We start from the raw sequence: 19,323 nt of genomic DNA, 5'->3' as shown, positions 1-19,323 counted from the left end.
GTGTTCGGCTCTTCTCTTCTCCAAATAAGTGTACACCCACTTCAGCAGTGCGAGTTCCTCAGTCCCGGTGCTCTCATGCTGGGGACTCTTTGGCCGTGCTGTGTTATCGTAGTTCACGGACTGCCTTGGCGTTTCCACAAATTAGTGTAGGGAAGGCCTCATAACGGCGCTGTGACATTAGGCCCTGCATAGCCTGGCCAGAAGAGGGAAGTTTTTTGCCGCTCGGCAGGCAATGGCCTTGCAACAGCAACAGCAAGGTGGCCAGCAGCAGCCGCTGTTGACTTTGGGGATGCAGCAAGGGCAGCAGCAGCAGCCGCAGCAGCCGCAGGCTGGTGGAGCGGCAACGCCACTTCCTCATGGAGGTGCGCAGCAGCCGCGTGTGCAGTTTCCGCAGAATCAGCTCCCTGCAAACCTGCACGTGCAACAACAGTTGCTGCGAATGCAGCAGCAGCAGCAGGGGATCACAGCAAAGCTCCAAGGAGCAACTAGTGCTTCAGGAGTTCAGCAAAGGCTCTTGCATTTAGAACAGCAGGAGCAGTTCTTGCAGCAGCAGCAGCAGGAACCGGAGAAGGTTCATTGGGTCCAGGTGGGTACCTGTTGACTTCCCTACGTGCACGACTCGACTCGCCACTAGCTGTGCTGCATTCAACGTTATTTTTTGTCTTGGGCGGAGTCGTGAGTGTTTGCTAGCCTATTTTCCTGTAAAGGATGCACCTCGTTGGGTGTACCTGGAAGCCTGTACCGCGAAGGCGTTTTGCGTCTGCTGTTCGTTCATGCAGTGTGACCGCTGCGACAAGTGGCGTGTGGCTCCATACGAGATAACGCAGCCCAGTTGGGTATGTGAACAGAATACATGGGACAGGCGATATGCTTCTTGCAGTGTTCCTGAGCAGCCAGACCCCGCTGCTCAGATGCAGCAGCAGCAGACGCGCCAACAGCAGCAACTGCTGCAGCAGCAACAGTTGCAGCAACAACAACTACTGCAACAACAGCGGTTTGCGGGGAGCTCTGCCCCAAGGCCTAAAGCGAAAGCCAAGGCGAAGTCTAGGGCGCCGTCGAAGGGTACTGCGGCAGTGCAGAGGCCGCTCCAGACTGGCAACAGTGCAGCAGATGCAGTAAGTCATCTCGGCAGTAGCACAGCCGTCTTTGTAGCTGCCCGCAGTGTAAAGTCTAGAAGGCACAGCAGTGTAGCTGTTGGAGAGCAACAGTCCATTTGAGTCACTTAGAGTCGTTTTTGCCATTGCAGGGTCCTGCAGCGGCACCAGGAGAAAACGTGCTTCTTGCCCCAGGACTCATACCCGCTGCGGATGCTGCTGCGTCTGTTACTGCGCATGTGCGTCAGAATCTTCTGCAGCACCAGATGGGGCAGCAACAACAGCGGGGAGGACCAGCTACGGGTGGCAATCTTCCTGCCCTGCAGCAGCAGTTGTTGCAGCAGCAGCTTCAGCATCAAATGCAGCAGGCACAGCAACAGCAACTTCTGCAGCAGCTACAGCAACAGCAGCACCAGCTGCTGCAGCAGCTGCAGCAGCAGCCCCCCGTCGTATTTGACAACTGGGTGCAGTGCGATGCTTGCAACAAGTGGAGAAGAGCTCCTAATCCAATAACTAGCGACAAATGGTTTTGCAGAATGAACACATGGGCCCCGCAGTTTGCTTCTTGTGAGGCTCCGGAGGAGCCCGATCCTGCACAACAGGAGCAGCAGCAGCAGCAGCAGCAGCAGCCGCAACAAAGTCAACAGCGGCTTTTGGAGGCAGCAGCAGCGCTGCAAAGACAACAGCAGCAACTTCAGCAGAGCGCTGCAAAGAGACAGCGCACAACGAGTGTTTCAAGGACAACCGAAACAGCCAAGCCAGATGTCAAGGCTGACCCACCAACACAGCTTCTCCGACAGCAGCAGCTAGTCGCCGCTGCTGCTGCTTCTGGCCAACGCAACGCGGCGCCGGCTACTCAACAGCAGCTGCAATTGCAGCAGCAGTTGCAGCAAGCCAAACTGCCTCAAGCGCAGCAGCAGCAACACGCTGGCAGCTCCGCTTCTGGTGGAGCTGGAGGCCAGCTGCAGCAGCTGCAGCTTCTTCAGCAGCAGCAGCTGCAGCTGTTGCAGCAGCAGCAAGTTCGGTTGCTCGATGCTGCCCGAAGGGCCACGCCCAATGCGGCTGCTGCTTCTCCGGGGGGCGCAGTAACTGCAGCTGCCGCAGCATCTGGGGGGGCTGCAGGAGACACAGAGCGCCGAGAAGGAAGCTCGGACACAGCCGCAGCATCGGCTGCGGAGAGAGGAGGGAAATGGCTGGAGTGCCGCTCATGCAAGAAGTGGCGCCGACTCCCTCCAGAGGTGGACGCGGAAGCTCTCAGGCCGAAGTTCTTCTGTTATTTGAATATGTGGGACCCACAGCGTAATACATGTGCATCACCGCAGGAGCCCTGGCAACAGCTGCAGCAGCAGCAGGAGGTACAGGGGAAGGCGCCACCAGCAAATGCTGCCCCAGCGGCTGCATTGCAGAAGCCACAACACCAAGCCGCACCGTCAGATGCCAACAGGCAGGACAAGGCGGACCACGCAACATCAGCACCAGCGCAACAGCAGCTTCCTAGAGCGCCGGGGCAGCTTCAGGGAGAGACGAGCGGAACCGCCTCTCTTCACCAGCAACTTCAGGAGCAGCAACTGCTACTTCTGCGTATGCAGCAGCAACAGCAGCAGCAACGGGCCAGCGCATCAGGCGTTGGAGGGGGCAGCGCCGCGAAGCCAGGTTCGGGAGCATCGGGAGGGACAGCCGCGGCAGAAGATGATGATGAAGAGGGAGATGATGACGTTGAAGGAGAAGGGGATGAAGACGAAGACAGTGACGACACAGGCGATTCTTCTGACTCCGAAACCGACAGAGGTGGTGGCGGGGGCCCGGCTGGTGGCGCCGGCGCTGGGGGTCCTTCTGGTGGAGGTTCGAGCAGCAGTGGAGCTGGGGCAGGTGGGAGTGCAGGCCGTCCGGCGCAGCCCACTGCTCAAGCTCCCTCAGGAACAGGCAATTTTGGATCTAGTGCTACTGGGGGTGGCACAGTCGCGGGAGAGGTTAGCGTTGGAGTAGCGCCTGAAAGAACTCCTGGAAACAGCTGCACAAAAACTCGGCAGCCAGCTCGTTTTTTCGATGTGTTGATTGTTGGAGGGGGCGTGGCAGGCCTGGCTGGAGCTCTACATTGCCAAAGAGCGGGGGTTGACTACCAAGTGATAGAGGCGAGGGGTCGTCTCGGGGGGCGTGTGTGGTCAATCACATTACCAGCGTCTGCAGGTGAGAAACAGCCACGGAGGAGCGCTCAAAAGGCGGAGGGGGCATGTCGGAGAAAGGGAAAAACAGCAAAGGATGGCAGCGTGCGGATCGATGGAGGCGCGAATTATATGCATGGACTCACTGGCAACGAGAATGACGTCCGGTTGAAGCCACGCAGAAGGGGTTGCAGTGTGTATCACCTTGCCGCTGCTTCTCCGGAGTGCCGTGTTGCGATAGTTCCGGGAGAAACTGGGTGGGAAAACCCGTATTACTTTGACTGGCTTAGGGGAGGGCGGCGTTTCTGTATGCTGGTGGTGTCCTTAGCGCATGCTCTTTTTTACCGCCTCGCAACCCCTGTTTCCTTGATTGCCGCGGAGCAGCAGACGGGATCATCCGTCTCAATCCTCACTCTGCTAAAGCAGGAAGCTCTTACGCTTTTAGAAGCAGAGGAAGCAGCGGAGGCAAAGGCAGCTTCTTCACCGTGTAGTTACCTGCCTTCATGCGAGATACATCACAGAGAGGCCGAAGGCGCGGACACGCCTCCTCATCAGAACACATTTGAGTCGCTGTACTTGCCATCGGCCTTACGGGGATTGGTTGCCACACTTTTGCGACGGTTGAAGGACTTATGCTCTCTGGCAGTCCCAAGGGACAGGAAGAACAACAGCAGCACTGAAATTGCTGTTGGAGAGTGCTGTGCCTGCCAAGTGGAAGCAATGGTCGTTCGGATGTTGAGAAGCCGTTTTGGGTTCGCTGCTCCTCTTGGAGATGTCAGCGCCGCCCTTTTTGCGTTCTTCCAGACTCCTGCGCTCAAGCGAGACGTGGAGAGATTACAGAATCCGAGATACCGACTTCTGGCTTGTAAGTCTTAAGTGTCACCACTGTCAGGCATGTAGTCGCGCTTGATGGTTCGGGTCTGTTGCGGTTCTCAGTCGTCTTTCGAGTGTTCGCTACGTCGACTTTCGTTTCTGTGACTTGCTCTCTTCAGGGCCAGGTTTGCGGCGCTACGCCGAAAATCTGTCGTGTGCCTTCGCCGAGAGAGACCGGAAGAAGTCGCAGGCCGTGAGGCCATTTGCAGCTATACCTCCTTCCGTATCTTCAGATCTGTACGCGGCTACTGTGGACGCTTCTAGAATTTATGCACAAGGAAGCCACCTTTGGTACCTCCAGCTACGATTTAGTCTATGCTTGTAGAACGGCTGGCTATTTTTATATCCGGTGCGAGTGTGTTTTGTCTGCAGAATTTGCATGAGTTGGAGTTGGCTAGTTGACATGCTTCGTGGGCAGTTGTCTCCCGGTAGGTTCCGGCTTAACACGCGTGTGTCCTTTGTTTCCATTACTGATGAAGACTCTGCATTCCCCTGTCTTGTCCGCTGCCATTCCGACGACGGTTCAAGCGAAACTCAAGAGTAGGTGTTTAGCAAACAGTGGTGAAGCCAATTGTATTATGTGTTTCTCAGTGCCAGGAAGAAAAGGCATATCTCGTCAGGTCCTTTGTGTTGTAGTGAAGGCATCGCGCATGGTGCTCGTAAAGAACCTCGTTTTAGCTATCCTTGTGTCTTGTGGCTTCAGGCTTCGTTCGCGATTTGTTCTTGTGGCACTGCCGGTATCGCTACTTCAGCAGCCTTCAGAGAAAGACGAGGAGACGGCAGCTCGCGTAACATTCCAACCACCACTTCCAGCCGAGAAGGTAGCGGCCCTTGCGGCCATGGGCATGGGAGTCCACAATAAGGTTCGTGTCCACGTATATCTGCGAGCCTGCATATGCATCTTCGACGGGCCCTTATGTTTTGTTGCTGCTTTACTCTTTTCTGGCTGAATGGATGCTCATCAGTCTGCAAGTTAGAGCAAAAAGACAGGGCCAGGCATGTTTTTCTGTCATGCATGTAGAGCGGGAGGTAAAAGGATTCGCTGTGTGACCCTGAGTTTGGCATTTATACAGGTAGTTCTGCGGGTTGCACCCTCCGATGTTTTCTGGTCGCACTCAACTCCATCGTTCTCGTCACCGTATTCTTGTTTCCAGTACTTAAATCTTCATGCTTATGGGAAGACAGGCTGCATTTTAGCACACCTGTTTCCTCCGGCATCCGTTGCAATAGACTCTCTGACAGACAAAGAGGTAAGCCACCCGCAGTGAAGACTCTATTAGTTGGTCATTTACTTTCTCACCATCTGATTCATAGGATTAGTGGGTCTTGTTGTTAGGTGAGTTCACTGATAATAAGTTGAGAATGGGAAGATTTGGGGCTCTCAAGGGATTCGCATATTGGCATTTCTGTCTGATGATGCAACGTGCTCTCAGGTGGCTGAAGAGGTGCTTGATGACTTAAGGAAGCTCTTCGGCTATGTCCCTCGGCCAGCCCTCATAGCATCTGTTGTCACCCGGTGGCATTCTGATAAGTATTCTCGAGGATCATATTCGTACCCAGTGAGGAAAATGTGCTGCAATAAGAGGAACAGTGGTGTGGCCATTACCTTGATGTGTGAAAGCAGCTGTAGCTGCAGGAATCGGGCAGCAGTATGCCATCTAGCTACCCATAAACCGTTCTCATGCATGGCTATGTTGGCGTCTTGACTGTGTTGAGTCGCAGAAGCCTGGGGCTGACATGGCGACTCACTGGCAGTGGCTGAGGGCGCCACATCCTCTAGGAGCTCCCCGTGTAGCGTTTGCGGGGGAATTCTGTTCGGATTCTTATAACCAGTGTGTAGACGGAGCGTAGGTCTGCTGTGGCATTCTCGCTGCACCGTGCACTGGTATAGGCGGATTTTACTAATGATGGTGACGTCTCCACTGCTGTGGAGCGGTAGAAACGATTGCATTCTGGTTGCGGTGGACGGGCAGGAGTGATGGCTTTTTTGGGGAGTGGTGAGAGTCTGCCTGTGGCGATGTTTTTAGGTTTGACACTGGCATGCGAGCAGCGCAGTCCGTTGTTCAGTTTGGGCTGCGGCGCCACCCATGCACAAAAGACAGGCACGAGCAGAAGCAGAAGATGAACGGTAGCTCTGCCGTTGAAGTAGAAGAGCTGCAACAACAGCATCGGAATCGCCGGCAAAGTCGCACGATTAAGGAAACGAAATCAGGAAGTTGGCAATCGCGCACAAAGAAAAAGTACAGAAAAGAGGCTCTAGATGCCTCGGAGGCAAGAGCACGAATCGCAGCGGCTCGTGCAGAGCTTGAACAGACGAATACCAAGTACTGCGGCGACGATTGTTGCCCAATAGTTGAGTGTCCAGACAGGTAGGTTCTGCTTTGCGTATGGATGTTTCTTTGGTCCGAGACGTCCTGTGGCCCAGCGTCTTTTCGCTGTGACGGCGTATCGGCGGTTTGCGCATTTTTGCTGCTATGTGCTTAGTTCGCATGCTGGGTTTTATCTGACGGATGGAAGCGACTTGACGGACAATGATGACGGTGACGTAGAGTATGGAATACACGACGACATCGAAACTGTTTACGGGGAAAACACGCGGATGATGCTCGAAAAGTTCAAGGCTCTTCTGAGGTTCAACCGCAAGCAGCTGAATTGTTCGCAATCCAGATGTTCTCCGAAGGAGTCTGGACCAGCTGGCTTTGCGCAACCAGCGCAGGCAAGGGCCTAACTGTGACAAGTACGGACAATGCAACAGTGGAGCCTTGCCGATGCTGGTCATTGCGGGTGTGGAGCTGTTCAAGGGAGAGCTCGCACTACTGCTGGGCAGTAATTGAGATTCTGGCAGGCACATAGGTGGACTCGTGCACGGATGGTATATCTGTCTTCTAGTGCGCAGGAAGTGTGACCAGAGGGAACCAGGCACAGGATGTCTGACGGGACATTCGTACTTCACCGGGAAGCGCCAGTTGCCGAGGATTTGTACGCTCGTAGGGATATCTCGTCGAAAGACGGCAGTCTTGATAGGGAAGACTCTGCGCGCTTGCGGCCCTCTTTTCTTTTGGGGCAGCACGTTTGCGTTTTGTTTAGGCCTGCACTTACGGGCCTTCATTGGTTGTACAGAACTTGGATAAGTGGGCATCGTTTTTCTCATTACTTGCCGAGTAGACTATGGCGTCGTTTGCGTCATGTCGGGAACACATGGGTGGGGCTGCTGCGCTTGCCGCAGTTGCAGTAGGCAGGCTGCCCATCAAATTGATACGAGTAATGAGTAAAGCAAAGAACCACTATAAAGACGGCCGCCTTCTGTATTGCTTTGTCGCTTTTGGTGTAGATATTTCATCGCCCCTTCATCGCCATCTTCACATATGCTGTTTTCACCCAATATAGGTGCTTGAGAGGGTGGCCCGTGTGCGCCCGTGCATACCCATGCTACACCGGCACCGGCGGACGTCTCGCTGCGTGGGCAGCTTTGAGCATGGTTGTCTACATTGTAGAGAACCCGTAGAATCGCACCTGTTGCGTAATGGCCGATAGTGGAGGGCTCTGAGTATGTTGATGTAGTTATGTTCGTCATGGAGGGTAGGGAGCAGTTTACAGCGGTCTTCCGGTGTTTCCGAAGCGAGCTCATGCAGCGAGATTGCTTGCATAATTGCTTAGCGTTTGCGTGCGGCGGATTCCCGTTGATTGGGGTGCGGTTCTCGTCATGGCGTTGTTGTCCTAAACGACGGTCAACGGCGCTGCTCATGTGAATGGAGGTGACTGTTAAAGTAGAGGGATTTGCTTGCCGTTCATTCCAAGTAGCAGCTGCTGTTCATACCGGGCGCCTTGTAGCGATTACGCACTTGCTATTCGCCGAGCACTGTGTGTGGTTCCGGAGGGGCAACGAACACGGTGGGCTCTGCTCCAAACGAGAGATAGGCGGTGCCTAAATCAATGAAATGCTCAGTAGGGGACTTCAATATGCTCTTTGGCCGCAAAGTGAGCGAGCTTCCCTTCTGTTGCAATGCTGTGGTGGTACCATTACAAGGAACCCTTGCTGTTGCGGACCAGCACTTCCCGCACACTTCTGTTGAGCTTGCGTTGGTACTAACACATAGACTTTTGTTTAGGTTCTGCAATTCATTGCCTGGAGTCCTAGTCATATACGGGATTCGTGTTGCGCATCATTACTTCAGATGGGGCTGTGATCCTCGAAGTCGGCAGCGACCCGAACCCCCCTACCCGTAGCTTTCGCAGTGTCCGGCTAGATTCCTGTCTATTTAGAGCTTAGTCAGTTAAACAAAAGAATCATATGCGGCGTCTCGGGTGAATAGTCTCCTTTGGAACAGCACGGACTGGTATTGCATGCACGGCATGGCTTCTCAAGTTCGTGGATGGAGCCTTCAGCTTATTAAGTGATGCTGCAGAGGCATTTTCTAAGATCTTTGATTTACCGTCGATCTCCATTGCCTGTTTAGCAGAGGAGAGCCCCCTTCACAAGGTGACTTGGCACGTGTCTTGCGTATCTTTGATTTTGGCAGACTTAAGTGGCTGCCCGTGGTGGACCGCTCAACTGTGCCATTGACTGTGCAGTGTGGGTCCGACCCCTCTATTGGTAGATGCACCAGGGATTCGCTGGAATACGCGCTTACGCAGTAGCATGCAGATGTACCGCTGGCAGTGCGCATCCTGAGCTAGTGGGTTGCAGGGCTAATTCACGCCTCTTGAGAACGCGGGCGACCCTCGTAGCAGCACTTCGGCAAACTGGAGCTGTCCAGTCGGCCACTTTCCAGTAGGTGGCATTCCGCGGCTCAGCGATGCAGCTAGCTGCCTGGCCTGTGAGGCACGTAACTTGTCTACTGGGACGTCGCGATGGAGCAGTTAATCCCCATCATGAATCGCCTACAGGACGCGCTCCTCACACTGGGGAGTGCAGATGGCACAACGTTTGATCTGCCGCAGATAGCTGTCGTAGGAGCGCAGTCCGTGGGGAAGTCTTCAGTCCTAGAGGCAGTGATTGGCAAGGACTTCCTTCCCCGGGGCGCCGGTATTGTCACCAGGCGGCCACTAATTCTTCAGGTAGGAGTTCGTCATTGGCTGTACGCAAATTCTTGCGTATGTGTACATCACATTCGTTCCGTTTCTCCCTACGCCTCACTGAACTAACGAAAGATTTACTTCAGCAGAATTGTCCAGAAGAATATTTCTTGTGCGACTTTTGCGGCACCTACGCTGCAGCTCCAGCATACAGCTGGGACGGCGGAATGGGGAGAATTTAGTCACTCTCCTGGGCATCGCTTTACAGACTTCGCTCAGATCAGAAGGGAAATAGAAAGGGAAACAGAAAGGGTGACAGGCCGTTCCAAGAATATCTCACCTATTCCTATTTGCCTCAAGATTTTCTCCCCGAACGTTATTGACTTGACTCTGGTAGATTTACCAGGCATTACAAAAGTGCCAGTTGGGGATCAGCCTTCGGATATCGAGGTAACAAGTCCTTCATCCATGGCGTCTTTATCCCGTGCGTGTCTCTCGCTGTGGGGCATGCGCATCCTCACGTGCCAAATCTCCTAAATGGAAATAGTTACGCACAAATAGGTTTTTCTGGCGCCTCCAGAACTCTCTGTTTCGGAGCCCCTCCATGCAGAACGGGCGGACCCTTTCGTTTTTGATGCAGCTGCAAATCCGCAAGATAGTCCTGCAATATATAAGTCAACCTTCCTGTGTGATCCTTGCCATCACTGCGGCAAATACCGACATCGCCAACTCTGACAGGTTGGTGATGCTTCTCATGTGCAACATTTCTTTTGGCTGTACTCTGTTTGCTTCTACTGGCTTCCTTCGCTGACTGCCTTCGTCGTTCGTTCTTGTTACCATTGTGTAGAGCATCTCACTGTTTTTGGGTTTATACTCTGGTAACCCTTCTTTGCACACCACGTGTCGCTGCGTCGGTTGGTAGAGAGCTGCAAGTTTCGTGAGTTGTTTGGGCGATTGCACTGGAGCTTTTGATTACTAGTCTGCATCGCTCACACTTTTTTAACCTGGTGAGGCTATTCGCGATATGCTTTGTGCCTATTTGTAGTCTCAAGATCGCCCGTGAGGCAGACCCGGAGGGCAGAAGGACAATCGGTGTCGTTACCAAGGTTGACACCATGGAGGAGGGCGCTGATTGTGCTGACGTTCTCCTAGGGAAAGTATATCCATTGAGACGGGGGTAAGCACAATAAGAGTCTATGCAAAACTTTCATTTTTCTTATTTCTTGCTGCTGACGCCGAATCTTATTCCGCCAGTGAGTCTGCGCAAAAGCTTCTTGGCAAACAAAAGTGCTGGCGCTGTTCTCCTACCCTGTTGCCTCCATACTGCCCGTTTTGAGCTCAGGTTTGTTGGCGTAGTGTGTAGAAGCCTCGCCCAGACGCGTGAACAGCTTTCTCCCAGAGCTGTACAGGAAGAGGAGGCAAAGTTTTTCCAGAACCATCCAGCCTACAAGGTCTTGGGGGCTCGTTGTGGCACTCGATACCTTGCGAAGATGCTGAATCAGGAATGTCCACGAACCCAACCTCGCGGTGTCGCCCCGTTGCAGGATCTATCGTTGTTTGTTCGGCGGTTGGCGTGTCCCACGACCCAGCAATTCGTGCGGCTGCTGCCGTCGCAGTTTTCGCCATCGAAGCGTATTTGCTCGGGTTTTTTTTCGTTTTGCCTCAGGTGCTAATGCAGCACATCAGAGAGTCGTTGCCAGAATTGCGCGAGCGGCTCCAGAAGAGACTCCAGGAGGCAGAAGCGGAACTGGCGGGCTACGGAGATCCACTGCTGGAAGTCAAGGGGAATGCTGGGGCTTTGCTCTTGCACTTCTTTTCAAAGTTTGCACGTAATTTCCAGGTGGAGTATTCTTTTTCCGCTTCCCACTGGGAGTTTCCTGCTTGGGGTGAGGGGTGAATAGGAAGATCAGTGAGAAACACTTACGATGAGCAGACGATTACCCATGTCTATGTCGGGTTTTTTTCTTGGCCATTTACTGCTTCCGCAGGATGCAATTGATGGAAAGCTCCAGTCTCAGCATTCGTCGGATCATTTGATGGGCGGTGCTCGTATCAATTTTATCTTCCATGATTGGTATGGCCGGGCTCTGGCCGAATTCGACCCGCTTAGTGGCCTAACAGACCACGAAATCCGCACAGCCATACGGTAAGGGCTCTTGCTCTCGCGTTTACGTTTCCTAAAGAGTAGGTTGCGTGAGTCGAACTTCTGGAGCCATTCAGAGCACTTTGTGGTTAGCAGTTTCTGTGGGTGTCGAAATCATCAAGCCCTGAGCAGACAGGAGACTTATATATGGCACCATACGCAAAACAGCGTGGAATTGTTTTTTGACCGATGGGGACATGGAACACAAAACTTTTGACTCGTTGTACTGTGGCCAGCAGTGTCTTGTGTGGTTCTTTATGTCTTCCACCAGAAATGCGACCGGGCCCAAAGCTGCCCTCTTTGTACCGGAAAGCGCATTTGAAATTCTCGTGAAGAAACAAATTCAGCAGTTGGAAAGCCCTTCTTTGCTTTGTGTGGAGCAAGTACGACATCCTCTCTTGTCTGTACTCAAGCAGCAGCAGCAAGCACCAGCTTTATTTTTCACTCGAAGGGGAGCTGTGCAGCAGGTTTTGGAGAATGTCGGTGCCTTTTCAGGTGTACGATGAGCTGCAGAAGATAGTCGAAAAATCTGAACTACCGGAAATGTCAAGATTCACGAATTTAAGAGACCGCATTTTGGAAGTTGTTTGTGGCGTTTTAAAGAGATGCCTTGCGCCAACAAACCAAATGATTCATAATATAATCCAAGTGAGTTCGTGCTTAGGCCGTCCAGCCACAGGCAATTTGACGTGCTAGGTACGTTAAAGCCGTGCTTATTGTGGCTTACTGTGCAGATCGAGCTTGCGTACATAAATACCAACCATCCGGACTTTATGAGCAACAAAGCTCTTCCGGGCCTCTTTGGCGATAACGCCAGTGGGAGACGCGACTCATGTTGTAGGAAAATTGGACGTATTCTCCGTTCTGCATGAATTGTGTTCTGCTCATGGCTAAAGAAACAGAAATTCGCAACGAATTTTTTGTTTAGAGTCCTGCAAATGAACAGTGGCTGATAGAAGCATGTACTTTTTTGTGGAGGCATGATTTCTACGTGGTTGCAGCGCCGGGTCTTGGGAGCTCTTTACAGCCTCCACAGCATCAGCAGCAGCCAAGTGGAAAGCCCGCAGCACCTGCAGATAAAGACCTACCGCCATCACCTCGGGGAGAGTTTGTATGTCCCCCTTCTCTTTTTGTGCCTCCACACATGACCCTGGTTGTCTCGCACTGTACGTTGACACAGTTGTATTCAATTGGCTTTGAAGAGTATTAACGTAAATGGCGGCGTGTGACGTTTTGTAGGGCGTTGGAGGTGTGTTACAACAAGGCGGTTTCTTCAGCTTTTTGAAGAATTCTAGACCGTCTCCTCACGGGGGCAGGCACAATGCTGCCAATATGGTGCAGCCGGCTCCACAGCAGCCGCAGCAGATGCTACATCCAAGCATGCAGCAACCTCATCCACAGCGCTCGGACATGGCCAATACAGCTGAGAGATTCACGGCAGAGCGTGAGCACTAGAAAGCGACGCACATATTTGCTTAGCACGTGCGAGTTTTTGTATTTTGGGACGGGCGCCTCCTGCATTGGAAACGGCGTTTACTGAGGTGGTGTCATTTTTGTTCTTTGCTTCTGGAAAATGCGGCTCTCCGAGTGCATGTTTTGTGTCGAACTGCAGCTCGTCTTACCGCCACGTTTGACAAGCTTCGGGTAAATAAATGCAGCGCATCCTTTTTTCTCGCGCATTCTATTGCCTGTCTTCGCCCTTTTAGCTTTGCTTCAAAGCACCAAAGATATACTTTGACATCCAGAGCTTAGCATTGAGCGAGTGCCTGCACTAATAATCTGCCCGCAAATACAGTATAGCAGTGCCAGGCAGAGTTTTCCACAGGACAGTCAATGTGTGTGGCTTTCTTTTCATTTCAGGGAGGTGGAGGTATTCGCATGCCCGCTGTTCCGCCCGTTGTCGCTCCATCAGACACCCCATCTGACCGGGAACAAATTGAAACAGAGCTCATAAAGTCTCTGTTGTGGTCGTACTTCCAAATTGTTAGGTGCGTGGATGCCATTACATTGAGCGGCTCGGCCTCTGCTTAGAGTGACGTTTACTGTGAGAATGTGCATCCAAATTTCACATGTACGGTTTCGCGGGATTTGTTGTTTCTCCCACTTGCATCAAAGTGCATGTTTTAGAGATCTATGCGGCGCTTTGCATTCGAAAGCCCATGCACAGGGCAGCTGTTAGAGGGCCTGTCAGTCAATGAGACTGATTGAGGCTAAGCTTGTGTTCATGCTTTTGTGCGTAATGAAGGTGCATATATATTGTGTCAAGGTGCATGTTTTAGATATCTCTGGCTGCTCTTTGTATTCGGAAGCCCACAGTGCAGCTGTTCGAGGCCTGTCTGTCAGTGAGACTAATTCGGGCCAAGCTTGTGTTCACACACCTGTGCACAATAAATGTGCAGATATCTTGCGCCAAAGCGCATATTTCAGAGATCGATGGCTGTTAGAGTGCTGCCATTCACTGAGACTAATTCAGGCTAAGCTTGTGTTCATACTTTTGTGCGCAATAGAGGTGCAGATATCTCACGCAAGCTTGTAGCGCAGGCTTGTTGCTCAAGTAAGTGCACTGGAGTGTCATTGCTCTTGCGCGAGTTTACGGGCGGATTTGCATCGTACATGGTAATTTCAAGGCTAGTCCTGTTTTGTTGTCCGTCTTGCAGGAAAAATGTTGCAGACGCAGTACCAAAAGCAATCATGTACTTTATGGTAAATACCGCGAAGGATGTGCTGCAGAGAGAGCTGGTAGCTCAGCTTTATAGAGAAGGTTAGGCTGGTGTGCTTCCCCAAGTTCCTTGTCTTTTTGAATGCAGATCCACCTCCTTACGCGTTGATTTGCTTGGCCATGTTCAAGCAGTTCTCTATGAATGCGTTCAATGCATTTGCTTTGCTGTGCATGTGTTACTTTGCAGAGCTTTTCGGAGAGCTTATGAAGGAGGCTGGGGATATTAGTGCGAAACGACAGCAATGCAAGCAATTGTTGAAGTGAGTGGCTCAGTGGAACATCTTCACTTCTGTGTAGGCGCCTGTTGAAATTAATTCGACGATTCCGCATCCGTTGCTTAGTGATTTTTGCATATTGCCTCGATCCAGCATCCAAGGTGCCTGAGAGTGCCTTCTCTGATTCGGCCCCTGCAGCCCCCGTAGCCCTTCCCACCCAGAGGCACATGGGGTTTGGTGCTAGCAGCACTTGAAAATTTCGACTGCCGTTATGTTTCCTTCAGTGGTTCTTATTTTCTCGAAAATAAAGTACTGCTCTTAATTGCGAAGATCAGTGTGTTGTCCTCGGTATTGTCGCAGGTCGATAAGGAGTGCGCTGGATATTGTTTCCAACGTCAGGGAGCTTGGGTCAGAGGATGGGTTGCCATCTCGTCGACCATTCTAGCCTTAGCCTTTTGGGTGTTATGCAAGACGCAGTCACGAGACTTTGTGGCATAGTTACATCGTACACAGACGAGGTAACTCTGCAGAAGTCTAGAAGGGGCGGGGCTGAGACTCTCAACTGAGTGCTGAGCGCCCCTGACGGCTGCGTTGTTCTGCGGCCTATTCCCATTGCTGTCAAAGTTTGTATTTGTTTGGCCTAGAAAACTCGTTCAAAGCGCTTTCCGTACTGCATACCGTGAATAGGTCTGTTTGGTATTACGAGCGTTTGAGCAGCTTCTGCTCAGGCGCGTGTTGAACAGGACCCTGTGTTCCGTGGGACTCTACTCTGTGTTGCCCAGCACGTAGCACAGTTTAGCACTCGCCAGATCCTTCATACTAGCGACTATCTTCAAATGAAAGCAGCAGCCTACTGTTGTTTACACAGAAGCCGATGAGTTAAAGCGATTAGTGTTAACCATTTTCAGTTCCACTGCAAGGGGGCTTAGGAGAAAAGGCCGCTTTTTTTCAACAAAACAAGATGACAAACCCACAGTGTATGGCTATTCTTGTTAAATTCTGGGTGTTTGGTTGACCATGTATTATCTCTGCACACGACGTCGTGTTTTCTGTGGCTTGTTATTAATAAATCTCACAATTAGACACCACCTGCCAGCTGGCATGCTTATACTGCTGATCCTGGCCCATTCATCCCCTGAAAACAAAAGTTACAGAGTGACTGGCTGGGGAGCGCTTCTATGGGCTTGGTTCTTCAGTGGTCCCTACGCGACACACTATTGAACAAGAGAGTACCCGTTCCCATCATTAGTGCAACCAGTAGGCCAATTTGAGCCACTTGCGACAGCAGCTCCCTCCTCTTGCCACACTCTGTGACATTGTCCAACAGTAGCATGCTTTGATGTGGTCGGAGCAAGGGGTGGAGTGACAGTTCTTGTTTGCTCAGCAGCCTCTGTAAAAGTCTCTTCTCCCGTAACTGAAGCAGCTGATGATTCATTTTGTGCAAATGCTCTCGTAGTTTGTCGAGGTGCCTTTGCATCCGTACAGTGTTGCCGGTGTTGGGCTGGCTGTTAGTCTGCAATAGACGCAGGCCAACAAGAGCTTCCACCTGTTGCTGCTGCTCCCGTTGCTGCAACTCTTCATCCTCCCAGTGCTGCAAAAAACACAGCTTATGTGGTCGATTTGAATGTATCTGCTGCTGGAAGAGGAATGGCAAAAAGCACTTATATTCTGCCCTCCGGCGCAACAACAATGCAAATGCTTCTGCCGGCTTTCGCCGCAGGGCGAAAGGTATCGCAGCGGATGTGCCCCCTCTGTCACTTTCCTCGCAGCCAGCGCATGGAGGCAACTCCTTATCCATGCCGCTACCCACTGGCAATTTCAGCACAAGTGGAAGTTGTACGGCACTGAGGCAAGGTGAGCCACCTTCGAAGCCCTTTCTGCTGGAACTTTTCGGGCCCCCTGTTGGTGGCTTCCTTTCCAACATGTCTCTCACAGGGCTCTCCTCACATCCATCAAGAAAAATTTGTTTTTGCGTACTGTTCTCACACTGGGTGCTTTTTCTTTTTCCATCGCCATCCGCCTCAAAAGCTTTCTGTTCCCGGATAGACGAGCAGAAGGCGTCTGCGCACTCCTCAGAGCTGCCTTTCACTGCGAAGCAGAGGAATCTGCGCAAAATGGAAGGTTCCTCTTCACGCCGTAGGGGACCGGAATACCTTATTTGCTCATCCTGTGCTCGTTGCTGGGAGTCGGTGCGAGCGTCAAGTTCATGTGCAACTGAACGCAGTGGAACCAGCATGCCGTCTTGAGTTACCAAGTCACACGCTGCAAGTTGAAGGCCAAGGATCCACCTACTGCATAAAAAAACATAGTTTCCCGCACAACCAAGACTGTGGAGAGAGCCATCGACCATATCAGTCTTAGAAACATTGGTTGGTAGAATTCAGCTCTGCTGGTAACGCAGATGCGGCCGTACTCGCGCAGCATTTGTTCTTGAGGTGCATTTTGTTCCACTATGATTAGGGGAAGCAGGCTTGTCACAGCATGGAGGCGCTTCAACAAAGCCAAAAGCCCAGCTGAGAGAGGTAAGGTAGAGCGCGAGATGAGGAAAAGACAAACCTGGACCTGAGGCACACATCTCATCCACTAAACAGTTCAGTGGCTTTTGAGGAGCCAAATTCCAGTAGTCTACCAGCTTACGCTGTTTTGGTTTACTTTGATGCAAAAGAACATGTGACTTGCTGCAGCATCAAATCCGGGGGAAATTTTGGGCGACTGCCTGCAAGGCAACGCACCCTTCGTTCGGCTCCCTCTTGCTGCAGGGCTTTGCCTCTTCCGCATTCATCCAGAAGGCGAAGCTCGCAATAAGTCAGAGTGGAAGAAAGGCTAGTGACAGCAATAACGGGCACTGCAAGAGCCCCAATAAACTCACAATATACAATCGCGAGTGGTGAATTTCTACATGACGGCGAGCAGGCACTGCCATGAGTTCAGGTGAATACACTAAAAAAAAGCGGACCTTCCGCGAAACGAACAGTTTTTGGAGGCCGGAAAATAAATTCCACCCTGCAAGATATACGCTGGCGACGGACTTCCTCCCACTGAGCCAAAACAAACAGCCGAAACAAGCGCAATGCCTACCAGACAGCAAATTTTTCAAGTGTGAAAGAACCTCGTGAATGACTGTAGATAGCTGTATTACGTGGGGGAGCTATTTACGCTTGAAGGAAAGAAGTAAAATGAAAAGGGGCAAGTGGTAACACTGTGGCTCACATCAGAAAACATATGTTTGCATACTCTTTCCGCTTCTATCCCAGAAAGGGCCGTGACGAGAATATTCAAGCTGATGCCTTTTCTCTGCAACTTGCGGCGGCATTGATTTTCCAATTGCTGCTGCGCCTGACCCAGAGTCAACAGTGCGTCAAACAAAACAGCTGGCACATGGGGTAAAAGTGCTGCGTTGCCGACGGCATTGAGAGAGCAGTCGTTAAGCAGCCACATGCGTGAGTCATTGCTTCTGATTGTCCCAAGCTGGTAGGCTGCAGCACTGTGACTCTTGGGGCGCCGCAGGTCTGCATACGTCAATACATCGTGCCATGAGGACAATCACTGAGCCGTTTCGCCTACAATGCATGTTGATGCATTAGACACCATGGCACAGTTAACGGTGCATCTATGAGACAAACAGTGGAGGCTGCAAAGGGAAAGGTGTCTCTGAAAGGCAATGACAGACATCGCACAAGTATGCTCGCTTGTGAACAGGGCACTACGACTTCACGGAGACCTGTGCAATGACACGACGTGCCGTGTCGAAATTTACGACATGTACAAATATTATTTCTGCAGTTAAGGGCCACAGCACTCATTGTATGCCATGCTTCGTTTACAAGCCGCTCCAGCAAATTGTCGGGCTAGTTGCACGCAACACTCGCGCGATATCTCCGCTAAAGATGCGAAGACGCAACGAACAAATTAGCTGCGCAGTTGCGAGACTATGTCGAAATGAATGAATACAAGCTGACACGGCGCAGTAGAAGACGTCGAAGTTGCTCTGCAGATGTGCGGAAAATTCCGCGCCTTGGTGGATCGGCACTCTCTGTAACTGAGCGTGAAGCCTGCGCCTCAGCAGAACGCAATATTAGCAAGAAAGCATGGCACTTTCACTTTGACAAGAGCGTAGGCCAACGTAGGAGACAGGATAATTCAAAGTCACGAAGGGCAGCGTGTGGCACTCCGGAAGTGCCGGTCAAGCGTTAAGCCAGCTAGAATGAGACATGCGCTGACCGAAGCGTGCCTCAGCAGCATTTATCTTTACACTGAAAATAGTATGGAGAACTAAGCGCACCTCGAAAGCTACATATGGGTGGTGTGGAGACACTGTCATAGGCTTCTGGCGAAGAGTTGGTGTTTTCTGTGGGGTGCTGCTGTGGTGTTTCACAGCATCACCAGCATTGGCGCATGTTTTGTGAAAATACGACTGAGTCTTCTCTCCCAGTGATTGACCTGAGACCTCTTTGTTTGAGCTGGCTGGTGACGCAGGGGAAGAAGGGAAACTCCCGCTTCTTTGGTATTCGCAACTGCAGCTACTCAGACTGCCATTCGGCGAATCAAGCGGAGTGAGCTGCCATTGTCCGCACCAACCGCTACGTACAGCAGGTGTTGTCTCCGTAACTAGGTTAGCCCCAACTGTAGACACAGCCGCTCCTGGAGTTCCCCAAAAGCATGCTCCGCAACATAGCCGAGCTCATGAGTTGCATTACAGCACTACCTCTACAAATGTTTCTCTCACCTGCGGCAGCAAATGCTGCACCAGCTGCCCCGCTTGCCGTTGAAACGGTGCTGCTCTTGCGCCCATTCCACCGCAAAGCGGATTTGAGACCTGCGTACCTCCACCGCCATCCCCTCATTTGCTGCTCATGAGAAAGCCGCAGCAGGCGTCGTGTCTTGCATCATGGGGGATCAGCAACAAACTCAAACCCGGCAGAGGGCGAACTCCCTCCATCATTGCTCCCAGATGTTTGTTTAGTCTCCTGTCCAAAGTGAAATTTTTTCGGAGCTGCTCCAATTCGTTGTTCCTTTGGTGTGTACGCTTTTGTTTGTTCAGTCTCGTCGCTGCACATGTCTTCCCATCTTTCAGAGTGTCCTGTTATGGCGCAGTTAGCGT

At 51.9% G+C, this 19,323-nt stretch overlaps 3 protein-coding genes across 3 annotated transcripts; 2 read left to right on the top strand and 1 right to left on the bottom strand.

Moving 5' to 3' along the window:
* Positions 1-232: 232 nt before the first annotated feature.
* ETH_00025700 (uncharacterized protein) lies at positions 233-6,857 on the top strand (the record flags this gene model as incomplete). The annotated part of the gene is made up of 11 exons (XM_013378752.1): positions 233-586; positions 780-1,115; positions 1,247-4,121; positions 4,249-4,366; positions 4,502-4,669; positions 4,833-4,992; positions 5,203-5,379; positions 5,563-5,688; positions 5,852-5,961; positions 6,157-6,498; positions 6,614-6,857. 11 exons carry the CDS (start codon positions 233-235, stop codon positions 6,855-6,857), a joined length of 5,010 nt encoding a protein of 1,669 aa, XP_013234206.1.
* A 2,123-nt stretch (positions 6,858-8,980) lies between these two features.
* On the top strand, positions 8,981-14,667 carry ETH_00025695 (dynamin-like protein, putative; the record flags this gene model as incomplete). Its single annotated transcript, XM_013378751.1, has 17 exons — positions 8,981-9,187; positions 9,347-9,595; positions 9,786-9,883; positions 10,191-10,322; positions 10,488-10,596; positions 10,812-10,985; positions 11,134-11,291; positions 11,560-11,671; positions 11,784-11,936; positions 12,023-12,125; positions 12,290-12,399; positions 12,528-12,732; positions 12,901-12,932; positions 13,149-13,276; positions 13,946-14,049; positions 14,195-14,267; positions 14,583-14,667. 17 exons carry the CDS (start codon positions 8,981-8,983, stop codon positions 14,665-14,667), a joined length of 2,232 nt encoding a protein of 743 aa, XP_013234205.1.
* Positions 14,668-15,414: 747 nt separating this feature from the next.
* On the bottom strand, positions 15,415-16,458 carry ETH_00025690 (uncharacterized protein; the record flags this gene model as incomplete). Its single annotated transcript, XM_013378750.1, has 1 exon — positions 15,415-16,458. One exon carries the CDS (start codon positions 16,456-16,458, stop codon positions 15,415-15,417), a length of 1,044 nt encoding a protein of 347 aa, XP_013234204.1.
* Positions 16,459-19,323: the final 2,865 nt, after the last annotated feature.

This window comes from Eimeria tenella, genomic scaffold, assembly GCF_000499545.2.
Source record: "Eimeria tenella Houghton genomic scaffold, Eth_scaff97, whole genome shotgun sequence".
NCBI classification, from domain to species: Eukaryota; Apicomplexa; class Conoidasida; order Eucoccidiorida; family Eimeriidae; genus Eimeria; species Eimeria tenella.
Note: the sequence above shows the minus strand (reverse complement) of the source record. Positions and strands in the feature narration are given on the sequence as shown.